The sequence below is a fragment of the Cebidichthys violaceus genome, unplaced genomic scaffold, assembly GCF_023349555.1.
Source record: "Cebidichthys violaceus isolate CVI_PGR_0920_01 unplaced genomic scaffold, fCebVio1.0.p SCAF_20, whole genome shotgun sequence".
Classification (NCBI taxonomy): Eukaryota; Metazoa; Chordata; class Actinopteri; order Perciformes; family Stichaeidae; genus Cebidichthys; species Cebidichthys violaceus.
The window spans coordinates 7,758,287-7,782,684 of NW_027176373.1; the positions used below are offsets into that span (position 1 = coordinate 7,758,287).

Genomic DNA, 24,398 nt, shown 5'->3' on the forward strand with positions numbered 1-24,398 from the left:
AATGTACTTCCTCTATATACCAAGCTCTTTATTCAACAGTTAACATTAACAGTTAATTGATTTATCTCACAGATTATTTTATTTTAATTGGAAAAACAACAGCACGTGTGTAAGAAAGATCGCTGATATTTTGATTTGTCCATCTGTATGAACACTTTTCGAGAAACATCTAATATAAAAAATGAATCTCTGGTTATCATGGTTAAAATGTGCAGTTTATATATTCATGTACAACATTTGTGTGCTTTGCTTAACATTATTATTGCACTTTCATACAGATCATACAGGTGGTCAATATGTAAGTCTATTGTTTAATGGTAAACTATAGATTTTTTTTTGCCATAGGCTGTAAAACATACATAAAATATATACATATAAATACATCATGACAACCAAAAATACCACTACAAAAAAGAATGCATGTAACACAAAACAATGCAGCCAACATCTAAATATACATAAATAACTTTAATAACTTGTGGATTAAATTTGCATTTTGACTTCCCTGACTTTCCTTATTGTTTTTTACATTCACAAATAATCATTTTTGTTGTATAAATATGCAAATGATGAGTTGATCCATCAATCTGACAGAACACTTCAAGCAAAGCATTAAACTTCCTGTGGGAATCCTTTTTTGACTACTCTGTCTCCTCTGGCTCCTCTTTCTTCTGCTTTTCCTTCCCATGTGTCTCTGCTTGAAGTTCTCGTTTCTGCGCCTCCTTTCCCTGAGTTTGTGCTGGCTGCTCCTTTGGTTTGGCCATGGCCTTGGCTGTCTGCTTCCCTGTAGCCTTCAGGAAGGCTTTGATGCCCAGATTGTCAATGTTGTATGCAGTCACACCAACATTGATCAATGACTTGAGACCAGTGTCTGTAGCTTCGCCTGCATCGTTACCGTACCTTCACCACGAATAACATAGTGGAGTAAGGGAAGAGTGGTTTGGTGTAAATAAAAATAAATGAGGGTGTGTACAGAATTAAAATGCTGGAGCAATATGATAGGTGATATTGGTACTGCTGTCATTCACATCAACACACCAAAGGCCAAGAAAAACAGTCATTTTTTTTACTTTGTAGTAGTTTATTAGTAAGAAACCAGGAAGAGGGGCCACAAAAAGTATGAACAGCAAGAGCAGCACCACCCAACACAAGCTGACATGTAGCTGCAGTTAGCAGACCCAGAAGAACACAAACAGAACAGAAGCTTTAAACTACATCAAGTCAGAAAAGAACCCGAAAGACATAGTTTATATGTCTAGATATAAATGATTAAAATAACGTTTGTTTGATGAAAAAAGACAATTCTGTGTAAGCTGTTGCTTTGGATTTGGAAAATGTCTTTCAGGGTTAGACTCGAAATGGGTTAATAAAAGAGTGTACAGTACATGAAAGAGTTGATCAGTTGTTAGTTCACAAGTCTTCGCCTTTACTCCCCCGTGCAGTCATATGTTGCTGGACATTTTTAATAGATTTTCTAAGCCCTTAAATCTGAAAAGAAATAGGTGTGAAAGCAGATCAGTTTCCCAACGTACCAAGAGCAACACAGTAGGCTTGTTTCTGATCCGGTGTTCTATTGTTGTTTAAAGAAACCAAATAGATTCACAATAAGGCTGGAAACAAGATCTACAATAGCTTATTGATGAGAAACTGTCTATTAAATAAATAAAGAAGTGGAAATGAGAAATGTCAGAACTTACTTGTATGTCGTCGTCGTGACCGTCTCTGCTGTGACACTTTTGCCAACAAGCTTTGCTCCGGTCTCCAGACTAGACCAAACAGTAGAGAAACCTGGTTTGGGTGTAAATAAAAAAGAAAATGTTTGAGAACTCAAGAAAGATTTGGATCACCCATGTTTAAGCAAATATTTCAAATGCCAAAACATGACTCAATATTTGTGACCTTTTTCTGTTACATCGAGCTAATGATAACAGTGTAAGACAATGTACATGAATATATGTGATAGTTTAACTTCATGTTTGACCCTGAAATCTCCATTATATTGGTACATACCTTGTATGCTGCTGATTGCCACAAACTTGGCTCCATCCCAGTTGGAAGGGCTGCCATCTTTGTTCTTCTTCATAGACTCTGGGACCAGCTTAGAGCCCTGTTTCTTCACATGGGGAGCAACCTTGTCTGCCACGTGTCCTGCCACAGTACTCACTCCATTAACTGTAAATGTTAACAAACATATAGATACATAGTCATATCAATGTACAGTACAGGAGACTATTGCATGCAATGAAGGTAAAAAAAAAGACAAAATTAAGAAAAATCAAGCGTTTCCTTCAGCCATGTGAAAATTTTGATTACCACCCAAAAGAAGTTTGTATTTTCATCATCAGTGTGGCAAATACAGTCCTTCCTAAATTGGTTTACGTTCTTACCTAAGAACTGGCTGACTCGAACAGCACCCCCGGTGGCCTGTTTAGCCACCTGCAGACCTTTGGTGACACAGGGGCTGATCTCTGCAGGAGTTTCCTCAGGCGTGATGTGGTCCCGGATCTTGGCTGCTCCTTTATGAATGGCCCTACCAGTAGCCTCTGCTCCTTTAAAAACCCCTACACTCAACCGTGTAGCTCCTACAGACATGAAATATATTTTGGGTGTTATATGTAAATTAGCAATATCATTGATTATGCTGTTAAAATATCTAATATATGCAGATGACGATGTGGTTGGACAAAGTTTTCCTTGTAGCACTCAATCCGGTTCAGGCAAAGGTAAACAATGCCCTCTAGTGGTTATTTCTGTAGACAGGAGAACATGTATACACAGTCTGCGTACACTGATATGTTGTCTTTGTTTGTTTTTCCTTTATTTAATTTAAGGCTCACACAAACACACCTGTCAAGATTCCTTGTGCCATCTTCTCACTCCATCCAGGAAGTGGTGCTTTGTCCTTCTCCCCTGTTGGCACTGTAAGTCCAGTAAGGGGGATTTTCTCACTCAGGTTGATGACCTCTGACCCTTCCCCCTCTGGACCCTGTCAGGGGATCCATCAAGTCATATTTGTCATTGGTTATCATGAAAGGACACACTGTAAGATGCTCTTAAAATGTGCATACACCCAAACAGGTGACGTACATTTCCGTAAGCCATGACTCAGCTGGCTAAGAATGTTTTCACCCACAACATAACCCTATTCTGTTCAAACACATATTGTTCCAAAGCATTGACTCCAACCACATGCATATCCATCCTCACATTTGCTCCATATTGACAATAAACACTGACCTGGACCCTGAGGTCAGCTAGCTGCGAGAGGAGGTCCCGAAACGTCTCTTGATGAACAGCAGGCAGTTCGGAGGACAACACTATGCCTACGTAGGACCCTGGCGTCTCTGCCAAAGTGTCAGGGAACATGAAGATCCCAGAGTTAGCCAACAGCACTGGAGTGTCTGCCGTCAGCGGATAAAGCCAGTCGCACACCTTGAAAAGACAAAGACACACAAAAAATAAGGAGTGATGAAGGTCATCATCCAAGCCCAAGATCCCTGTGACCAGAATGTCTACCCATTTTTAATAAACCAGTACAAAGGTGATAAGTGTGTGTGAACAGGCTTTTTTCTTTGAAAACGGGTCATCGTCCATTACCAACGAAGGCTGCATTCACTCTGACTGATCACCCGTTGTATTTGGTTTACATTAAAACTAGTGACATTCACTTTTCTTAGCAAGAACCTCAGATCTTTGGATCTAGACAGAGAAAGCAGGACATGGTGGCTTTTGTTCTGAGTCCTTATTTGTTTCTCCAGTTCATCCCTTGTTCAAGGCTATTTTCCGAATTCACTTCATATGTAAAAGTTGCTTTCTTGTGAAGCCCAAAAGGGCATAAAGATGTATTGTCATGTCCAAGCAAGTACAGTGTCCCCCTATTCCTTTTGACCCAATGTTTTGCCCTCTCAAGGACACATTACATTAGCCCCATCAGGCCTTATGTCAGTCATTCACACAGACATAATAGAGATACTGACTTGCTGCTGCATCGTGCCACTGGTATGCCGCCCGACACAATGACCCCTGTGAGGGCTCATGACACTGACCAGCAGTACAACAGAAGCGCAGAGTCATCTGTTAAATGGGACCATTGTCTTGATGGGAAACAAAGCAGGGCCAGAATACAGGAGAGCAGGCGACCAGCCCGGTCTGGTGGGAAACAGTCATGGGTGGCGCTGCAGTATACAGCACGGCATAATATGCGCTTTGTAGCGGTGCCAGAATACATTATTTGTTACTTAATACATTTTATATGGACTCAATATAAAAATCATTACACAGAAGTAGCAGGACACATACTTATGAATGAGACCCTGTGCTGTAAAAGTCATATGACACTTTTTGCCAAACCTCCAACAGTTGTAATCTATTAGCAAGCTAAAACAGATGGAAGTTAAGCAACTCAAATAGATTTTAGAATATACAATATGCATCTTTTTTAATTGTTTATTTAACGCATTGAGGAAAATTATACTGCCAATTCTTTAGCATCTTGCCAACTAATATCATCTAGAGTTTGAAGGCAATGACGACAATGTAACTAGAGCTGAACTAATTAGTCAATTAATTGATTACTCTATTGAGTCAGAATTATTTTGATAATAAATGTATCTTTTTCAAGGAAAAATTCACTGGTTCTTTTTCCTAAAATGTGAGGATTTTCTGCTCTCTTTGTTTTACATCACTGTAAACTGAAAATCTTTGTGTTTTGGACTGTTGGTGAACATTTGAATCATATTAAGCTCCGGTAAATTATCGATAGGTATTTTTTACTATTCTCAGACACACCAAACAACTAATCAGATTAATGGCTAATGAAAAAAATAATCATTAGTCATCATTAGTCAATCACCCTAATTGTGAAGCACTTCATTTCATCAGTTAACAAATTCAGTACAAATACGCACACCCACATGCATGTAGATACTTATGACATATACTTATTATAACATACTGTATACTCACATGTAGAAATGTTGAGGGTCTTCCAGCAGTGGAACCCTTGTGCTGACTGTCAAATGTGATGATGCGAAGGTAACCTGGATGAGACAGGGAGCTGACCTGCCCATTTGGTGCCACAAAAAACATCTGCACCCCAGAGGGGATGAAAAGCAGCTTGTTTCCATCTCCTCCTGCCGTTGCTCCAGTCTGCTTTCCCGGCCTGAGGCCACCTCTAACAGGACCGTAGGACAGACTGTGGTGGCCGACAGTTGGCTGTGGTGTGTATGCTGGAGGCTGGTCCCCTGAGTTAGCCATTGCTAAAGTTCCCGGAGTCGCTGCAGGGAGCGCGTGCAGCACTGCAGGGGAAGGAGGCCTGGGAGGGGGTTTTAGGGTTGTGTTCTGGGTGGTAGCAGGTACAGTGGGGTACAGATGACTGAGGGAGCTTTGTGCAGGCTGACTGCTTGATGCCAGGTCTGGGTAAAGATTGGGAGAAAGATCCATCAAAAGGCGGACCCTCTGGCATCCTTCTGTCAGCTGAGAGGTCTCTAGGTCAGAGAGGTGGGTGTTGACGGTCCTCAGAGTGTCCCTCATCCTCTGCTGAAGATGCCTGGCCGTGTCCCAGACCGCTCCCCGCTGCCTCTTCCCTCCAGTGGGGACTTCCACTCCCTGGGTAAGGTGCTGTTGACCTTTCCTGTAAAACACCAGGGCCTCTGCTCTTTTCCCGGCCTCTTCGGCAGCCAGCCCCCGGCTGAGAGAATGAAACGCCAACTCATACTGGTCCTTGATGAGCAGCAGCTCAGCAGGCTCAGTCATACTGAGGAGTAGACGGGACACAGAAACTAGAAGGTAAAGAGCGAAAATCAAGTGTGCTATCTCCAAAGTGAGACAAAAGTCGGAACTGCAGTTTAAAGGTTTTTGTAGTAATCCTAAAATGGTGTAGATAATGGACAGGTTTATATATATTGATATAATTATACTATTAATATTAAATAATGAGTTATTGGTGCACTATAGTTTGTTTTTAGGCTTAATGATTTATGAAAGTTTAGATTTCAGTGAAATGGATGGGAGACATTAAAAAACTGAATATGTAAAGAATTGAAGCAACAGTGAGACAGAAGGCAAAACTTGAATACATTCCAAACACTGACAGGTAGGCATTACGGAATGCTATTAAAATATCCGCGGCTATGACGGGCTTTAAGCTAGAGAACACATCAGGTTTAACCTGAACAACAAGACCGTAGATTTGCCTGCGAGCTTTCTTAAAAGGTCCTCTGTCAACAGATTCACATGTAAAATAGCAGAGTTAACACATGTATTCTTCATCTCAGTATCAAATGCTCGAATCAGGATACCTTTTCATGTAATTATGCCTGACAGACAATAAATAATGAATTTAAATCGGGTTTACCTGAACTTGAATATTCGGGAAAGAAAAAAAAAACTAACAATAAAAAAGTGGTTTCAAAGAGTCTCTCTTTCAGTTAACAAATGATCTTCTGTACTTTTATAGATAGTAAAATGCCAGCATATATCAATATGTGTTCACTTCACTCTCTGAGTTAAAATAGCGCACCTCCCAGCAGTGACACAAACATTAAGAGCGACAAACATGGCTTCCGGCCAAAACTTTCAAAATAAAATCCACAAACTACACGTTAAAATGGTAATACTTCAAATCAAAATAATTTATAAAAACTTTATGTGCAGGGAATCTGGGATGAATGAAACACATTTCCTTTACATTTAGTCATTTGTTTTACTCAGATATATGATATATGAAAAATAAGCCGACAGAAATCCTATCTATATCAATAAATCACTATAAAATATATGGAAGATGCTGTATTTCAAGCACAATTCTGAACTAAATATATATCACCACTGATGACTTACCAGCTTTAATAACCTTTTGCATGAACACCTGCAAGTATTAAAATGATTCAGTCATGAAGTAGGTGTTATTAAAAATAATTTATTGTATGTGCATAAACAATGAATTTATGCTGAAAAACCAACTCAAGGTATTTAAGTGTCCAGAGGAGTGTGGCATATATGGGATTGGTTGTAGAATCAGCTGTTTCTGTTTTGTTCTCAATCTAATTATGTTCTGGCAGAAGCTCAAAGAAGGGTGGGACAGTTATTCATAGGAATGGCAGATCAGCAGGTGCAGTGAGCAATGAAACACCACAATACCTGTAAATGGAGAGATAAAAGACATCCATTCAGAGATGTAATTGTCAAGGTGCATTAACAACCCAGGCAAACTACACATGACAGATCTCAAAAGGTACATATATGTTAAACGTCTTTTAAAAAAAACAACTATAAACTATGCCTTACTTGGAACTTTCATATTTTTCCGTGATGGCCTGTTGTGGGCGACTCTCTGCACTGATGTATAGCTTGTGGAGGTCAGTCATGCAAGGCACAATTTCAGCCGTGGTATAGCCAGTAAAGGCATGTAAAGAATCAGGCTAAAATATGAAGAAAAAAAATAACCTAAAAAGTCACGTTTTGGCCAATTCCCTGATAAAATCTCATCTCAAGCCATTGTTGTGGACAAACTTACCCAGAGAGATTTGTTTACAGTGTAAGTGGCTAGGCAGTAAGCTCCAGCTGCTATTATAGATGGGGTGTACTCTAGGAATGGATCAATTTCCAGCAGGCTTAACTCTGCTACATACTAGAAGCAGAAAAAAAACACACATCACCAAATGAAAATGTGATAAAGGGACATGGGAAACTGTAACTTCAAAGGCAGTGGGCAAAAATGTTCTAATCTGGCTGGCATTTGAGTTATTGATTCTGCTCACGAGGGCAAGGTTCTTTGTGTTGGCACAGACAGAGTGGATGGACATGAAGAGGCGTAGGAACTGGTTTGTGGTGGGGGCTGCCATCTTGAAAGCCAGCACTCTTAGGAAAACATCCTCCATCTGGACCAGTTGCTTCTTAGTGTAGGTGTTGTCGGTGGTGTACACAAACTCGTTCAGCTCCGGAGGGAAGATCTCCTCATATTTTCTACAAGGTGACAGAGATCAGGCAGCATCAGGTTGTAAATCGTCATCAATCACTCAGTCATTACAACTCCATAAGGTGATCCTTACCACAGCCACAAAAGGTTTTAATAAATCAGTAACTGAACTGAACAGGAAATGTGTGAAAGCTTTAGAAAACACAAACATGTACTTACGCAGCAATCAGCAATGCAGCTGTGCCGACCAGCTGCAGCTTTCCCCGTTTCACGTATGCTGTGCAGGAGAGGAAGCGGTCCAAATAGTTGACAGCCAGGTGCAGAGTCTCAGAACGAAGCTTGTATTCCTGGACAACTTCCACCAGCCAGTCCACCAGGATGACCCGCATGCCGTTGGTGATCTCTGGATGTTTTTCTAAGTAGCCTGGCCTTGGCTTGTTCCTCATCTGGCATTAGGGACAAAAACAGTTATTACGAGGTACTTGCAATGAACTGAGGAGCAAAACATCACAACTATAATGCATTTAATGCTGCCCATACACAGTTATATGAAGAAAAAAAAAGATTTAGTCCTCCTAGTTCAGATAATTTCGCACTTCACTCTCCCTCAAGTGCAGGTGAATGTCCTCTGCATACTCTGAAACACAAAGCACCTCCTCTGACATCAAGGATGTATCTGGTTCAGACTGCATAGAAGCATCCTGGCATGAACCTACAAGAATGAACAGCAGTGGTAAAGACAATAAAGACTGACCAAGAAAAAAAGTCTTGGTATAGTACTGCAGATTAGAGAAACCGTCTTTCACTTGGTGATACAAGCATCAAATTTGGCACAAATTATCTTCAAGACCTATATTTTCAAAAAAGCCCAGTATCTGTAACTGTGTGTAGGGCATGCAGGAAGATTCTGCTGTCAGCCTCTTCATGGTTGCAAGGACTTAAGCCTTCCAGACTGTCGGGTTGCAAAAAACATGTTCCCCTTTGGTCACAATCACAACATTTTCCAGACACAATGTCACGATTTTGTCGGCCAGAAACTCAAAAAGCTCAGTCTCGTTGTCATTATCTTCCAGAATGCTTCTCCAATTAGGTGGTACTTTTGTTTTGTCTGTCACTCTGCGTCTACCTCCACTGCCTCGTTTTGACCTTGTTTCAGCCTTCAGACTGGAATTCCAGTAGACGTCAAACACAATGTCTGTCCTGCTATACTTTGCTGAATAAGCCTGTATCTTTGGAACATCTTGGACAGCATATTCTTCAAATGTTTTTGATGCCTTAGGGGACAATGAATAAACAAGAGAAGACCCATCAATGATGATGGCATCACATTTTGGTTCTGTGTCTGGAGGAGCAGCAGTAGTTTCTAGAATATTGACAAGGTGAGACTTCTGACCACAGTGGAGTTTTCCAGTGTCACTCAATGCTGCAGGGAAAGACTGATTTTTGTGCTTAAAAAACTCAAGCAGATCACATTCTCATGATTGACAGGATATGAAGAGCTGTGAGAAGAGACGACAGTCGTCTTTCAGCACTTGCTCCTTCATCTTACCTGTACCTTGGTCTGCCTCTTGACGAAAGAAGTCAGTTTTGTTTGCCCAGACCATTGAAAAAGTCTCTGAAGGCAGCACTACCTTTCTCAAGATGAGTTCTAATGAGCTCAGTTCTAATGAGTCTTGTGGACCACAAGACCCACAGTTGAAACTTAATCTCTGATCAGAAAACTATAAAAAGTGAGAATTTTGAGTAACAAATGGCCGCCATCTTGAAAAATAGCAGCCATATTGAATTTTGATTGGCACCATTGAATTTCTCATGTCAAAATACATATATTTTGATGTCTAGATCATTAAAATATGTCCAGCCATTCAAGTTCTACACTGAAAAACCTTTATTCACATTTTCGGTGACGGCCATCTTGAAAAATGGCCGCCATCTTGGATTTTCAGGTGGATACCGGGCTTTTCTGAAAGAGTAGTTCCTAGGCATTATAGATTCTTATGGAATATTGACTTAATCTGCAGCACTAGTAGGTGTCTTTGTGTTTGCCAAAACTCACTTGAACTCGGTTCCAGCAGGAGTTTCAAATCTTCATGTTGCAGTGCAGCAGTTTTGGCATCTAGGTAATAGCTGTCTGAGACCACTTCTTGACCGGAAGCCGCCAGAACAACTTCACAAGCCTCCTCAACATACACATCAAAGTTGGAAGTGGAGGGACGGCTAAGGAAGACGAGCTGGGAGCTGTCTGAGAATGAACTGTGTTTGGAAAATTGGCTTCCCTGTGGAGAAAAAGGGATCAACACGATTGCCACATCAAGTTGAAATATGAGGGTAAATTGAGCTGAAAATCACAAAATGTAATGTTCTCCACTGTGCCTTTCTCACTGACCTGGCTGAGTGATCGACCACGCTGCTCATTTTCTGACAACACACCGAGGACTGTCCGCTGCTTGGGACGCTGTACTTTCGGTGCATCTGTTTTGTTTGAAGCTGGAATGTTTTCTTTGCTAGTGTGACTGCCGCAATGGGCATCTGAGCTGAAGTTCATCTTTAAACGAGGAAATGAGAAAAAGATAGAAGGTGGTCACCATGGCATACAAGAAAGGAAAAGTAACAGAAAATAGGAGTTAAACATGTACTCAAATAATTCAATATACATTTGAGAAGTGGACCATATTATGTGGTATTTGTCAGTTCCCTGTACGTATAGTAGGCCTGTGGTTCCCAACATGGTATTGAGACCCTGAAAGGGGTTGCAAGACAATTCAATTAATAGTAAACAAGAGAAAAAAATCTATTGTACAGTAAATGATGTACTTTTTAAAAAATATTTGCTTTTTTATCATGAAAATACTGGATTGATTCAGCTCTTCTATCCACTAAGGACTATTCACCCTGTCCACCACCTATGCACCCTGTAGTAAGCAATGCAGATATTGCTTTATGTTGGCTATGTGTTATTCATATTGTTTAGTTGGTTACTTTATTGTCTCCCTGACCAAAGTACAGTATCTAAGTAAGAGTTAACTTTTTTTTTCATTTCTGATTGCTGTTCAATAAGTTATTTGTCTATAAAATGTCAGAAATTAGTGAACAATATCCACTATACATTTCTCAGAGACCATGGTAACATATTCAAATAGCTTGTTTCCATTAAAAAACCCAAAGACATTCAATTATGACAAAGGAGAACAACGAATTGTCACATTTGAGAGGCTGGGCAAGTAAATGTTTGGATTTTGGGCTTGAAAAATGACTGAAAGGATTAATCAATTAAGAAAATAGCTGCTAATTAATTTTTGATTAACTGATTGGTCCCAAAACAAAATAAACGTTGGTCCCACAATTGGAAAGAAAGTGAGAAAAACCAAATGAGTCATTCTTTATGTAACGATATTCAAATAAAGTCTAAGTGTAGCGTAAACATGGCCCGTCTCGTACAGCACTAGCCGCTATTGGCCTGATTCGTCACTTCCGTCGTTTCGCACTTTCCGGTCTTTTCGCGGTTATTTTCTTCGGCGATCGCCATCCAAAACGTAAGTAATATTAATTCATACATATCAAAGAATCTACGTGTCAAATTTCATGAATATATATGGACGTTTACATGTCTAAATACTATAGGAAAGTGACTTTGATGAGAGAAAGCAGAAAGAACACTCGGGCGACACTCTTTACTCTGAAAAGTGTCTTTGTATTTTCACCATACTGCTAATATGAATTAGCATATGAATGTAGTTTGTAAGCTAGCGTTACACTACTTTGTCTAGCCAATGAAAATATAGCATTGATGTGTGACATAATCTGTTGTCGAGGGGAGGGAGGCAGAAATGTTGTCTGAAAAAATAGTTGTGGCTGTGGGAAAAACGACAAAGAATCATAGCGCAGGCAGCTGTTAGTTTATTTTTAGCTCTGAAATATAACAGCAGACATATGTAAAATAAAGTATTTTTCTTGTTTATCATAAGCCAGGCTACATAAAGTATATTCATGGACAATGATCTAATAAATGATGCAAATAATTTTGGTGTGTGTGTGTGTGTGTGTGTGTGTGTGTGTGTGTGTGTGTGTTTGAGAAAAAGAGAGAGAGAGAGAGAGAGAGAGAGAGAGAGAGAGAGAGAGAGAGAGAGAGAGAGAGAGACTGCTGAGAGCCACTGCTGGCTTTCAATAAATGTACAGTACATTTATTGAAAGCCAGCAGTGGCTCTTATGATTAGAAATATTGTTTATGTAGATAAACCTCTAATATAATACAGTGCTAGGTTATATATAAGGTTAACCAAAATGTAATGTTTTTGACACAAATTTCTCTCTTGTGGTTTATGTGCCTGCCTGAAAAGATAGAGAACAGAGAGAAGGAAGAGAAGAGAGGCAAAGGGAGACATAAAGAAGCAGAAAAAGAGTAGAAAGCAGACTTAAAGAAGCAGAAAAGAACAGAAATAAGACATCAAGAAGCAGAAAAGAACAGAAAGAAGACATCAAGAAGCAGAAAAGAGTAGAAAGGAGACATCAGGAAGCAGAACGGAGACATCAGGGAGCAGAAAAGAGTAGAAAGGAGACACCAGGAAGCAAAAAGGAGATACCAGGAAGCAAAAAGGAGACATCAGGGAGCAGAAAGGAGACATCAGGGAGCAGAAAAGAGTAGAAAGGATACATCAGGAAGCAGTAGAAAAGACAGGAAGAAGTTGTTAAAGCAAGAAAGGTAGGTACCGTGTGTCTGTGTGAGAGTTTTTCCATTACAGGAGGATCAAGAAAAGAAAAGATGGATATAGAAATTGTAAATCTGCAATGGTTTAAGGTAAATATATTTATGTCTATGCATGTGTTAAATATGCATGGTAATCTGGCAATTTATAGAATTTTTCAATTTATTGAGACAATGGGTCCCAAACTCCTTCCTCTCCCTCCCACCGTAAATGCTCTAAATAATCTGAAAATAGAAACAAGCAATATTATAACATGATGGTGACATTAGCCACGATGAAGAGTAAATAAAACATGGTTATGCTTTTTCTGTTATTTATACAGCCTCCCAACCTGCAGAGACCGGACCATCATCCAGCTCCTCGTCTGCTGGACCCACGACATCCACCGGTAGTGTACTTAATGTAAACTTTCATTGTATGCCAACCCATGAAATGATAGTTTTCTTTAATAGTTAAATTCTATTAATAGGTCACACTCCTGAAGAGATGGAGCAGACAGTTTGGGAGTGTGGCCGGTGCCGGGAACCTGACCCTCCTGAGAGCTCGGAGGGATTGGTGTCGTGGGTCCAGTGTGACAGCTGCCACACATGGTATCACACCATGCGTGTGGGCTGGGACGAGGAGCTGGATGATGAAGACGATTATTTGAAATGCCATTTGTGTCCAGATTTTTGATTACTTTTTTTAAAAGTTGTTGGTCGGTGTATGTTTGAACTTGACAGGCCAGGGTAGAAAATACTGCATCATCTACTTTTTGCATGCAAAAGGCAGGATTTTGGTTTGCATGTGTAAAATCTACTCTACAAAATGATACGTTAGCACAACATATAACACCCAGACAGGACACATTAAATACATTAACATAAAACACAATATATGCTGCATAGAAAAAGCACCAGGTAATCGATGTGATGTGCTGGCTTACCTAACTAATTAAGATGTTAACAGGTATAAAATCTTCTTATAGTTTTTTTTGTTTCTTTTCACGGGGGAGTCTGTACCTCTACCTTAAGGGCAGTAGCTAAAACTAGTGATTCAATGGATGGCTGTGTGTCTAACATTGTGCCACTTAAGCTCTGGACTGCTTTGCTGTGAAAGGACAGCAGGTTTGTTTGCAGCCTGTAATTGCACCACCCAGTTTGACTACTTTGGGAAGCTTTGTCTTGCTTTTGCTTTTGACACTTGATGTCATGATGTTCGGCTTCTGACTGTCTTCAGTTCAGTTTAAGGATCAAACTCTTCAGTGTAATCTAGGCTTTTATACATTTTGTTTGTATATAGGTTTAATAGTTTAGCAGCCTTCTATTTTCAACAGTTATCACCCAACGGTTGTTGCTGTAGAGTGTTCATAGTTTTTCCATCTTTCCATAAACAGAAAGTAGCGTACTGTGAATCACAGCGGAGCGGACAATGGGGCTCTCGGTTACCAGTGAGCAGCTCCACTACTAAAAGCTGTAATAATAATAGTACATGGGAGCTGCAGTAAAAAGGCTGAAACATGTGCTCACAATTTTTAAAATAAATATTTGCATCATCTTTTCAATCATTTGCACAAGTTATTTGTCTTTCACTTTAACAATGTGGCTTTTCAATCATGAATACCTGTGATTTTGTTGTAATCAAACTCTTACCCTGCACTGTGTTATGATAGTAATTGTTATATACAATATATGTGTGCATAATTGTTAAATTCCATGCATCAGCTGGTGTTTTGCAAGTGATTGACATGAGAAGAGTTTAACAAAACAACCAGCAGGTGGTGGTATACACTCAAACGGGAATTAAGGAGCTTTTATTGCACAATTTGGAGTTGTTGAAGCGTGATATCTTATTGTGAAGGACAGAACTACGTTCCCGGAGGTGTTGACAGCATTGATGGTAATTTTGGCTACACTGCAACAAGCGAATATCCCCGAAAAACCAGCAGCACCCAATGTTTACAACGACACAGAAGTTTGGACGGATTAGGCCAATATCGGCGCACGGCTAATTCACCGGCGTTAGCGTCCTTTTAACGACTCTGGTAAAGGCAAAGCTAACTTTAATAATTACAACAATATTTAGTTCGAAAGCTACGAAGTTAAACTTTAGTTTAACACCATTAAATCAACTGAAAACATTACACGATCATTTTTTATCAATATTTTAAGTGAATCTTTATTGGAACATTAGCTAAAACTGTCCGGTTTGGGATACAACTCCGTTACACTTATTAAAGTTCACTGAAGATCTGTAAGAAACGTAATTGCCATGGCTACAATACCTTTCCAGTGTCCCATCAATCACAAACACACAGGATAAGACAAACAGAAAAACGAGGCTACTAATTAAGTGCATCTCATGAGGGTATCACAAAGCACAGCTCACTAGTGTTGTTTCCTGTCGGTTTCCACGATAAATCACACTAGCGTCTGTTCTTGACTGCAAACTCACCATAATCACGACCAACGTAGTTTAACAGTTTAACGTTAGGTTGGGAAGTTGGAAGCGTGCATTCCACTAAAGCCGAGACATTGACGGTAACTTTCTTGTTTGTTGCCTTTTCGTAGACAAATACAAATAGCGACCTCTAGCTGTGTTCAAGCGATTTAAAGCAGTTTCCCTGACGGTCCGCGAGGAAGTTTCCTTTAGGTTTCCTTGTAAACGGATCAGCTGTTTCCTCTGAACGGTTCTCTGTCCAGTCACGTGCTCGAATAACTGACAGTCGACGTCGTTATTCTGTATTTGTATGGCAGATTTAATTCGACCCAATTAAGTTATTTTCTGAAACTGTAGTTTAATCTTTAATTTAGTAATAAAAACATGATTTCTGTTTTGACTACTATTGTAATCTACCTACAGTAAAAGTGAAGTTGTTTGATGAAGAAATGTTTTGAAAAAGTGGATATCTTGTAAGAGAGACTTGATTTCAACATTGAGGAAGCTGTACCTTATTTACTCAAATTCATTGTAAATCTTACTTTGCTTAGAGATGTGTCAACAAAAAGTCAGTAGTGTGAATTAAAAGAAAATCACAACATTAATCAATGAAATGCATGAGATACTTATCTGAAAATGCTATTTTAACTTTATGACATTTGTTTTAATATATATCCTAAAATCTGCTTTTCTTCTAAGTAGATACAGTTAGATAATGAATCTCTCGAGAGACAGATCTGTTCAGTATGCCTAAATGATTGGGAACATATTGTTTAAATTCATATGAGAAATGGGAGAGTGAAAGTGAAGCTTCTAAACCTCAGCGCTAGCAATATCTAACATTTCCTCTGGTTCACAACAAAATGTTTCAATATGTCTCACATCTCCAGAACTACATAAACTACCCTTTAAACCAAGCTTTCACAAGAATGTAGTCAGTTTGTCTCCGTTTCCAAAATGTATATCCCAGATTTGTACTTAATTTCATTAGTAATGCAGTTTATCGTAGATATCACTGCGATTTGTTCACACTCACAAATCTGGATTTTATATTTAAACTGGCACCTTGTACTTGACTGCAGTTAGTCATCTTCCTGATTGTTTACACACACACACACACACACACACACACACACACACACACACACACCAAAACATGTGTTTAAGGATCAATGCAGCTTCTGCGTCAGTTTGCTCCTCAGCTGGGGTTTAACTGTAAACTGTATTATTTACTGTACTTGTCACTGGTGTTGCTGTTGCCTTTGTTGTTGCCATGTGGTTGCATCCCACGTCAGAGAAGTGGCCATAATTTTCTGTCCCAAAGATAGGTACACTAAAAATAGCACAGGAACAGGAAATAAAACCAAGATCGACTGCAGATAACTGACAACTTCAATAGATAACACAGTGATATATCGTCCTGTGGACCTGCTGACACCAAAGTTATATTGTAAGTATTAACACAGCTAGAGTGGACTAGAGGTTCTGATTCTGGTCTGATAGACCCTCTGTAGACAGTACATGGGGAAACACGATTTACCCAGTTCAATTAAAAACTATGTTAAATATACAGGATATTTGAAGTAAAAAAAAAACACATATTGCGCAACAAGAGAAAAGAAAAAACGTCTGTATAGAAAGCTTCATGTTTTGTCTGAGTGAAGCGTAACCTGCTGAGCGCCTGCAAGTTCTACATTGTCCATCAGGTGGCAGGTTTTCTCTTCAGTTATAATGGTCTGATGTTTTTTCATTTGCAGTGAATCAAGCTGATTTTTGACATATCTTTATTTCAAATAACTATTTTAGGTCAGATTATGTAATCATATAGATGAAGAGACCTATCACAAGGCTACAACCCTAAGAAGTCAAATAACAGGAATAAGTTCAGATTGATTTATAACTGATCATATGACATTGTGACCCTCCTAAATCTGATTTGACAAATTACCACAGAACCTTTGCTCACTTAAACTCCTCATGGATGAAGTTGGCGCAAAACAGTGAAGAATTCATCTGATTAAAAGTCACTCAAAGTACTGTGTGTATTTTCTTTGCCTGCAAACCAAGTGGATGTTTAGAGTTGCCTGAAATTGTTGTTGTTGTTGATCATTATTATTATCACATCTTAGTCACAGCAATAACTACAGGCAGTAAACTATAGAGTCAAGTATGGAAGCTGGGAAGGACCCGGGAGCATTAACCACTGTGTTTTCATGCTGCCGCTGAGCAGCTCCAGTGGAGCAACAGGGGATTAAGGATTCCAATTTGCAATCTTTTGGTCACAAGGCTGCTTCTTGAATCTTCAGCCAACCTTCACTCCTAAACTTTCTGTACAGCTGTATTTGATGGAAGGCTCCTCATGTTTTTGTGCCCTATGTTATATGTGTGTGTGCATTTAGCATTGTCAACCCTCCTCATTTGACCATAACAGTGCGTTTCAGCTATATCCTGGTCAAACACCATACACTTATTTTAGGTGCCAACATTTTTGCCAAATTAAAACACTTCCAGACCACAAAAGCATATAAAAACGTTCATATGTTCCAGTTATTATGTCAGAGACAGATTTTATTACAATTTAACAAAAATGAATTAATGATAATGGTAATCCCATCAACAGTGTATTCATATGTATGCTGGGTACGCATAATGCATTCACTTGTGAAAAAAGATATTTGCCCTGTTTTTCTGAGTTAAAAGGATTATTATCTCAGTAATTCTGAGAAAAGTTTTTCTCTCCAGCATCAGTTGAAACAATATGGCACACTTCACAGACAAAAGATGCGGCATCTGAAAGGCATTCAGGCTGGCTACGCTGGGACTCCAGAGACAGTCAGACTATTGCACCTCAGTTGCAGACCCGTCATTCTTCACAGGTTTCTCAGTGCTGGAATAAACAGGTGGGACTTGTTTGCTTCTAAGAAATCGATCTCTCATTAATTCAGAAAAACAGAGCAGAGTTCCTTTTCATGGAAATTTTTCTCAGAAATACAGAGATAATAATCTCGTTAATTCAGAAAACAGAGCAAATATTTTATTTCTCAAGTGAATGCATTACACTTCCTTATGATTCTATATCAAAATAGACATGGTGTTGTTTAAACAATAATGGCTGAAAAATAAACTGTGTAATCTCCAAAACCCAAAATGTTAATCAATAACAACGGGATCATTTTGGGGCAGAATCCTAAAGAACAAAAAAGCTCAAAGAATTAATTCTTATTTTTAGCAAAATTACACTTGAAAAAATATATGTTTTTTATACCAACCAAGACAATATAACCCATAATCAATTCTGGTATTTATAGGGCAAAAATCATGACTCAACAACTTATTTATTTTTAACCAGATTATGTTTACAAGATTATAAACTGCTATCGGCACAGGGGATCATAAAGTTTAGGATAGTGAAACAATTTTTCTCAGACTGAATGTGTTTCTTATGCAGCTGCTGTTCTTCAGGTGTTTACAGCACATTTTCACAACCATGTGTAGTGTATTGTTTGGGTTAAATTTCAGTTTGTGAAGCTGAAACAGATATCAATACCAACTGCCCCGAGTGCCAAGACAAGGTACATCGAGTAATCTTCTCCCTGACAGATAAGATGCATTGGAACTTTGTTCTAACACAGGACCGATGAAATATCCTCACCTATTTGGTCCAGTAGAGATGAAAGATAAGGTGGCCTGCTGTGGCTATTTTCTCCTCTCACAAAAAGAAATCGATATCTAGTCACACTGTGCTAAAAGGAGGGAATGAGCAAATACACACACACACACACACACACATTCACACTTACACACACACAAACACAATATGGCACCTGCTCGGGGGAGACAAAGTCTCTCTGCCTTCCTCTGTCTTTATCACTCTTCCTGATTTCCGTTCGGTCCCTGAGCAGATGCAGATTGCTGATGACAGATAGCATTGGACTGCTGCCATTTCATTAACGTGATGTATTGCTGATGACAGGCTTGGGCCAGATGGGTTGGGGGTGTTTGAGCATCACCTCTAAAATACGGTGCCATCCAGGAAAATCCTCCCAGCTGGGGATGGACACGTCTCATCTCTCAGCCGCACCCTCATCCAGTGGTGTTACCCCTGTTGAGCGGGCTCACAGCAGAGATCGTCTCCCACCCTGAGCAAGATTAGTCAGAAAACATGAAACGGGCTTCTAACCTGCAGGATAAAGAGATGAATACGCAACCTAATCTGCTGAGGTTCATCCATGTTGAACAAACATTTTCCCATAACCTTTTGTAGGAATAGAAGCTGATCAACTGATCATCACTCAACGCAAATGTAAGAATCACAGTCAATGTCCATTAGTCATTTTACCAACAACTCTCCACTGACATACTCAAAGAGAGTGTGAGTAATATCCAGTCACTTTAGTAAAACTCAACATAATCAGAATACATCTAGATAATTGGCTGATTGCAACTTTTTCTGTCAGCTCATGCCAAATAAACTACTGTGTGTTCCTATGGGGAGACGATTGTACATCGATATGTCTGTACTCTGCTCTCCTTCTCAATCTGTGATGTACTGTATATGTGTGTGTAGGCTACATAAAAAAATAATAATAAACTGAACACTGTTACAAAGATGAGTCATGTTGGGTTAAAGGCCAATTAGCAGCGTTTACTGGCTCGTAAAGCAAAGTTAGAAATCAGCACTTTGATGTCTAAATTTTCAAAACAACATGAAACAACTAACAGAACTCAGAAGAGGTAATATGATCTGTGCCAAGCTGCAGGGGCGTCAGTGAAGTAAAAACTGCAAAATGATTTAATATGCAGAGGGGAAGAGTGTAAAAATTATTGACAAACATCAACAACCTACATCAAACATGAGGAGCAGTGATCACAAGTTAAAAATAATCAACCATTCACCTATCAGCAGATCTGTCCTCTTTGTCTGCTGTCTGGAAGTGACAAGTTTCACACAGTCTTTGTGCTATCATAATGCTTTATTTAATGATCCTCATGTGAATCAAAGGACCTTTTGTTGAGGGATAAGATGTGGAAATGTGGTGCCAATCTCCTCCGTTAAAAGGCCCATCACTGTAATGAGCCAGGGGCATGAAAAGAAAATGAGCTGCGGAGGGTGTTACGTCAAGACTGGGAGCTCTCATTGTCTTATGGAACAATTATGCTGCTCAAATCCGGACACCACAATACTCACACAAACACACACACGAGTCAATCTATAACCAGAAGGTAATACATTATAGAATATCACAGCATGTTGTAATAACTAGAATGATTAGTGGTTGACCCGCTGATAGGACATCATATCTGTGAAAATGGGCTCCCATAGCGAAGATAACATAATGAAGACCACTATTAGTGCAAATATCTGTGTGCATGTGATTAACTCCTGATAATAATCTAAACATCTCTTAAAGACCCCATGACATGAAGGCAAATCACTGTCAAAATCCGAGAGCGCAAATGAGATCCACGCGCGCGTACAAATCAAACAGTCGCACGCGTATTTGACTTTGACGAGCGCTTTTACATCATTCCGCAAGCAAAATTCAAATGATGTTAATAGCGTTTTGAAATACAATAATAATGTGTTTCTCTTGTAAATTGATTTAAATTCACTCATCATTATATTACAGACAATGTGTGTTTGATAGTCAAACCTCTTGTGACAAACAGCTCAAAGAAGCTCTTTGACCTTAATTGATTAAAATATGATGTGATCATATTTAATTATACTGGTGTGTTTACAGAAGAGATATAATGTAGTTGTATATAATATGAGCAACAATTTGGACCAGCTCAAGGATCTGTTGCCAAGATTAGGGACCACTGTTTCTATATTAACTGTTTGCCCAACTTAAATCACTAGTAAGTAATTAGTGGATGAAAAAGTATTCAGATCCTTCACAGCCTAATACTGATGAAACAATCCATTTCGAGTAAATACCTGCATTCAAAACCTTAGTCAAGTATGTTATTGTCAGCAAAATGTACTTTAAGTGCAGAAAGTAAAAGTACCCGTGCAGTAAGATGTACATTGCAGTCTGAAAATCTCTGAAAATCTGAGTCTGTGTCAGAGTGATATCAGGTCTATCCAAAGACGAGGATTGTAACCAATAGATGTAGAGATACAATGGTGACTGGGTCCGCCCACTTACTGTCAAAAAGAAAAACTGCGGCGAGCAGGTTAAAGTGCTCGGGACTTTCGCCCCCGCGAGAGGGAATTTCGTTCGCGGAGTGATGTAAAAGCGCTCGTCAAAGTAAAATACACACGCGGCTGGTTGATTTGGGCACGCGCGTGACTCTCATTTGCGCTCTCGGATTTTGACAGTGATTTGCCTTCATAGTCATGACACTCTTACTGCGAGGACGGGAGAAAGGCACAACAGACTTTAAATTATGTTTTAGATATTTACAATTAAGATTTCTTTTTCAGAAAGTAATTCTCCACTCCATGAAAAAACCTTGAGTCCATTATTCTGGCGATAGCTTTTGGCTAGGACAGGATAGGACAGGAGAAAATGTGGGCTAAAACTTTGCAGTCCCAGCAACAACCTATTTCATATCTGACGAGTTTTCAGTTTATTTCTCTCGAATGTATATTGCGACACCATCAGCTCTTGATAGGTATTGGTTGATTAATCGTCTATCGGCTTTACCCGGTTTCAAACTATTGTTTTTATATCAGCCTTTAAAAATCCACTATCCTTTGACGTGAGGAAAGTTGAATTGTTTAGTTTCAGGGTCTGCTTTCAGTTCATTAACTATTTGGAGTGAATTATAGGAAAACAGCTAGAGAAATAAATATTCACAAGTTGACTGGAATGTAAAAGCCATAAACCGACTCAGTAATTAATTATGCACAAGGACAATGTGTTGTATCTTTTGTCCTTGTATCCTCTCTATACCTTTTATGTCTAACTCATGCATAACATATCTCCCTGTCTCTCCATGCCTGAGCCATGGTGCGTATGAATTATGAATGTCGGAAGACTACGGGCTTTTTTTTTTATTTGCAATTTAAGGACCTCAAATCTTTTGGTGCACTAAATTATTCATATATTCAAATGAATCTGACTTTGAGGACATTTTTTTTCTTTTTTCTCTCCTTTCATACATTTAGAGTGTGTACCCTTCAGAGGGATCAGGCAAAATTGCCAAGACTATTAGCGGTAAAGGTTTCAGTAGAGCTATGATTTCAGTCCACTTTAAAGGCGTCTTGCTCAGACATGTTCTTGCACATGTGTGTTGTCTTTTATGCCCGTTTCCCTCCCCCCCAGAACCAATATCCTATTTTCATCTTTCTCATTGTTATTCCAGGCTAGTACTCGCCTGTCAGGCTACTGTCCTGTGTGTCTGTGTGAGTGTGTCACTGTTATGCCTCAGTATGTTTTCTCTGCACCACGCCGTCAGATCTGTGGAAATCATTTTGATTGGCATGACACTGCCACCAGACCAAACGCTGGAGTACAGTCTGTGCATATTTATTGATCTGCGAAATCTTTCAAGAAACAAACTGAACATCACAAATAATTCTGCACAACATCTCGGAGACGGGGACAATATATATTGCGTTCTTTACTGTTTCTCTCAGATTAGGGATGGAGAGATGCTTTCTCTTGCAATAAGGAGAAGTCAAGTGAAACGGTCTGCTCTCCTGCGCGCATCAAAGTCTTGGATTTTGCTTTTGTGAGCTTCTCTCTCAGTAGGGAGCTGTGCAAATTGCTACAGATTACCAGAGAGATGTAACGCATATCTGGCAGTGCATCTACAATAACCAGAACTTCTAACATATTTGCAACTATTATCTTGACACCTTCCCGTCTGTTATCTGGGGGTTTAAAGTTGTTCCCCCCTGAGTTTAGCAGAATGAGCTTGTCAAACACACACACACACACACACACACACACACACACACACACACACACACACACACACACACACATACACAGTTCAGCCCAAAATAGTCTCAAAATGCAATTGCACCCCCTTTCGTTGCTGTCTCCCCCTCATTAACATGCAGTGCAGAGACTGGCGTCCTCACAAGGGCAGTGTTAGGATGGCATGGAGTCCGAGCAGGCTGGGATATCAGGGAATGACACGGAATTGGCGGCCACGCCTTCTGGGATTAGTTACAAAAACCAGCTGAGGCCAAAGCTCTTATCTCCATCCTTCAGTCCTCTCTCTCTCTCTCTCTCTTTCTGTCTCTCTCTCTCACACACACACACACACACACACACACACACACACACACACACTTGAGTTTGCACAGAAACAAACACTGTTGTCACAGAGACATAATTAGCTCTACCAAACATATCCCCTCCTTAGGAAAAACAGAGAATCGGGTGAGTTTAACGATTCCCTCTAATAGATTTAGAAATTGTCTTGCAGAGTGTGATTAGTAGAGTGGAGGTCAGGGGAAATAATTATTTGAATAATTAAATCATGTTCCTTCCCTCTGTCCTTGGTTTCTCCCTCAACACTGTCAACACCAGTGAAACTGCCTTGAGCATCTCATTAAAAATATTTAAATAAATATATATATTGGGTTTTTTTCATTTGGGTGGTTCAGATTAAGGAAATATTCACACAGGGATCAGATGAATCCCAGACCTGTCAAATTTTGTGTGAAGTACACATGAATATCAGCCATGTGATGTCAGTGAAAGCTGGATTTGAATGTGAAATAAAGTCATCGTCCTCTCATCTCCACTCTCTCTGTTCTCCAGTGCTGCTATTCCCCTCTGGTGTCTGTGTCAGCGGGCAGATGGCGGAGGACAGAGGCATCTGTGGAGGAGGAGGCACCTTTTCCCCTTCAAAGAGCAGGTACAGGTGTCATCTGCCACACGATTAACACCTTCATGAATACCATCAAGGCGCTAACAAGCTCGTCCGTGAGATTCAGGGTCATGCGCAAAATCTATTTTGGAACAGAGGCGACTGAGCTGCATTTGAAGTGTTTCACATACTCTTACAATCAAAGTAAAGCACTTTAAAGGGCTGGTTCACACAAATTACAAAAACATCTTTCCTCTACTTGAACTAATTTCTATCAAAGAAATACTTTGTTCTGTTGACAGCTTGTTCTGTGGATTCTCCAAAGTAACACGAACCCTGTCTCTGTGAGCGGCGTGGCTTTGCGGTCTGTCAGTATGTTGATAGATCTGTCGCTCGGTGGGCCGACTATCTTGTTGAAATAGCCCCACAATTATGGGATGTACAGACATTAATGGTCCCCAGATGAATGAATTCAATGACGTTGGGGACTCTGACTTTACGTCTGGCACCATCAGCAGGTTGACATTTGTGTTTTAGAATGAAATGTCGAGACAATTATTGGATGGTCGCTATATAATTTGCGA

The 24,398-nt window shown here is 39.7% G+C and overlaps 2 protein-coding genes and 1 long non-coding RNA gene across 5 annotated transcripts; 1 reads left to right on the forward strand and 2 right to left on the reverse strand.

The window, feature by feature from the left end:
• Positions 1-126: 126 nt before the first annotated feature.
• Positions 127-6,507, reverse strand: sparta (spartin a). Of its 3 annotated transcripts, none has more exons than XM_068716512.1 (8): positions 6,356-6,507; positions 4,966-5,755; positions 3,238-3,432; positions 2,848-2,986; positions 2,388-2,582; positions 2,011-2,172; positions 1,698-1,788; positions 127-900 (listed from the first exon to the last, which is right to left on the reverse strand). In XM_068716512.1, the coding sequence occupies exons 2-8, from the start codon at positions 5,752-5,754 to the stop codon at positions 642-644; spliced, it is 1,830 nt and encodes a 609-aa protein (XP_068572613.1). In that variant the 5' UTR covers position 5,755; positions 6,356-6,507; the 3' UTR covers positions 127-641. The 3 variants fall into 3 exon arrangements, with proteins under 3 accessions (XP_068572613.1, XP_068572612.1, XP_068572614.1); XM_068716511.1 differs by having other exon boundaries at positions 4,966-5,780; XM_068716513.1 differs by lacking the exon at positions 127-900 and adding an exon at positions 1,044-1,488 and having other exon boundaries at positions 4,966-5,780.
• A 457-nt stretch (positions 6,508-6,964) lies between these two features.
• On the reverse strand, positions 6,965-15,126 carry ccna1 (cyclin A1). The gene is made up of 9 exons (XM_068716514.1): positions 15,055-15,126; positions 10,305-10,463; positions 9,975-10,194; positions 8,515-8,630; positions 8,138-8,364; positions 7,761-7,965; positions 7,517-7,630; positions 7,288-7,421; positions 6,965-7,140 (listed from the first exon to the last, which is right to left on the reverse strand). Exons 1-9 carry the CDS (start codon positions 15,055-15,057, stop codon positions 7,089-7,091), a joined length of 1,230 nt encoding a protein of 409 aa, XP_068572615.1. The 5' UTR covers positions 15,058-15,126; the 3' UTR covers positions 6,965-7,088.
• LOC137876777 (uncharacterized) lies at positions 12,172-14,066 on the forward strand. Its single transcript, XR_011103463.1, has 3 exons — positions 12,172-12,713; positions 12,944-13,009; positions 13,091-14,066. It is a non-coding gene; the product is annotated as an uncharacterized lncRNA (long non-coding RNA).
• Positions 15,127-24,398: the final 9,272 nt, after the last annotated feature.

What these genes read in the sequence shown, in the direction of transcription:
- sparta (XM_068716512.1), bottom strand. Translation starts at nt 5,754, where the DNA reads ATGACTGAGCCTGCTGAGCTGCTGCTCATCAAGGACCAGTATGAGTTG. An exon ending in TAGCTGACCTCAGGGTCCAG is followed by an intron (nt 2,987 to 3,237) that starts GTCAGTGTTTAT and finishes ATCCCCTGACAG; the next exon opens with GGTCCAGAGGGGGAAGGGTC. An exon ending in GTCACGACGACGACATACAA is followed by an intron (nt 901 to 1,697) that starts GTAAGTTCTGAC and finishes TTCGTGGTGAAG; the next exon opens with GTACGGTAACGATGCAGGCG.
- ccna1 (XM_068716514.1), bottom strand. An exon ending in CCTGCTGGAACCGAGTTCAA is followed by an intron (nt 8,631 to 9,974) that starts GTGAGTTTTGGC and finishes TCATTCTTGTAG; the next exon opens with GTTCATGCCAGGATGCTTCT. An exon ending in GCTGCATTGCTGATTGCTGC is followed by an intron (nt 7,966 to 8,137) that starts GTAAGTACATGT and finishes GTCACCTTGTAG; the next exon opens with AAAATATGAGGAGATCTTCC.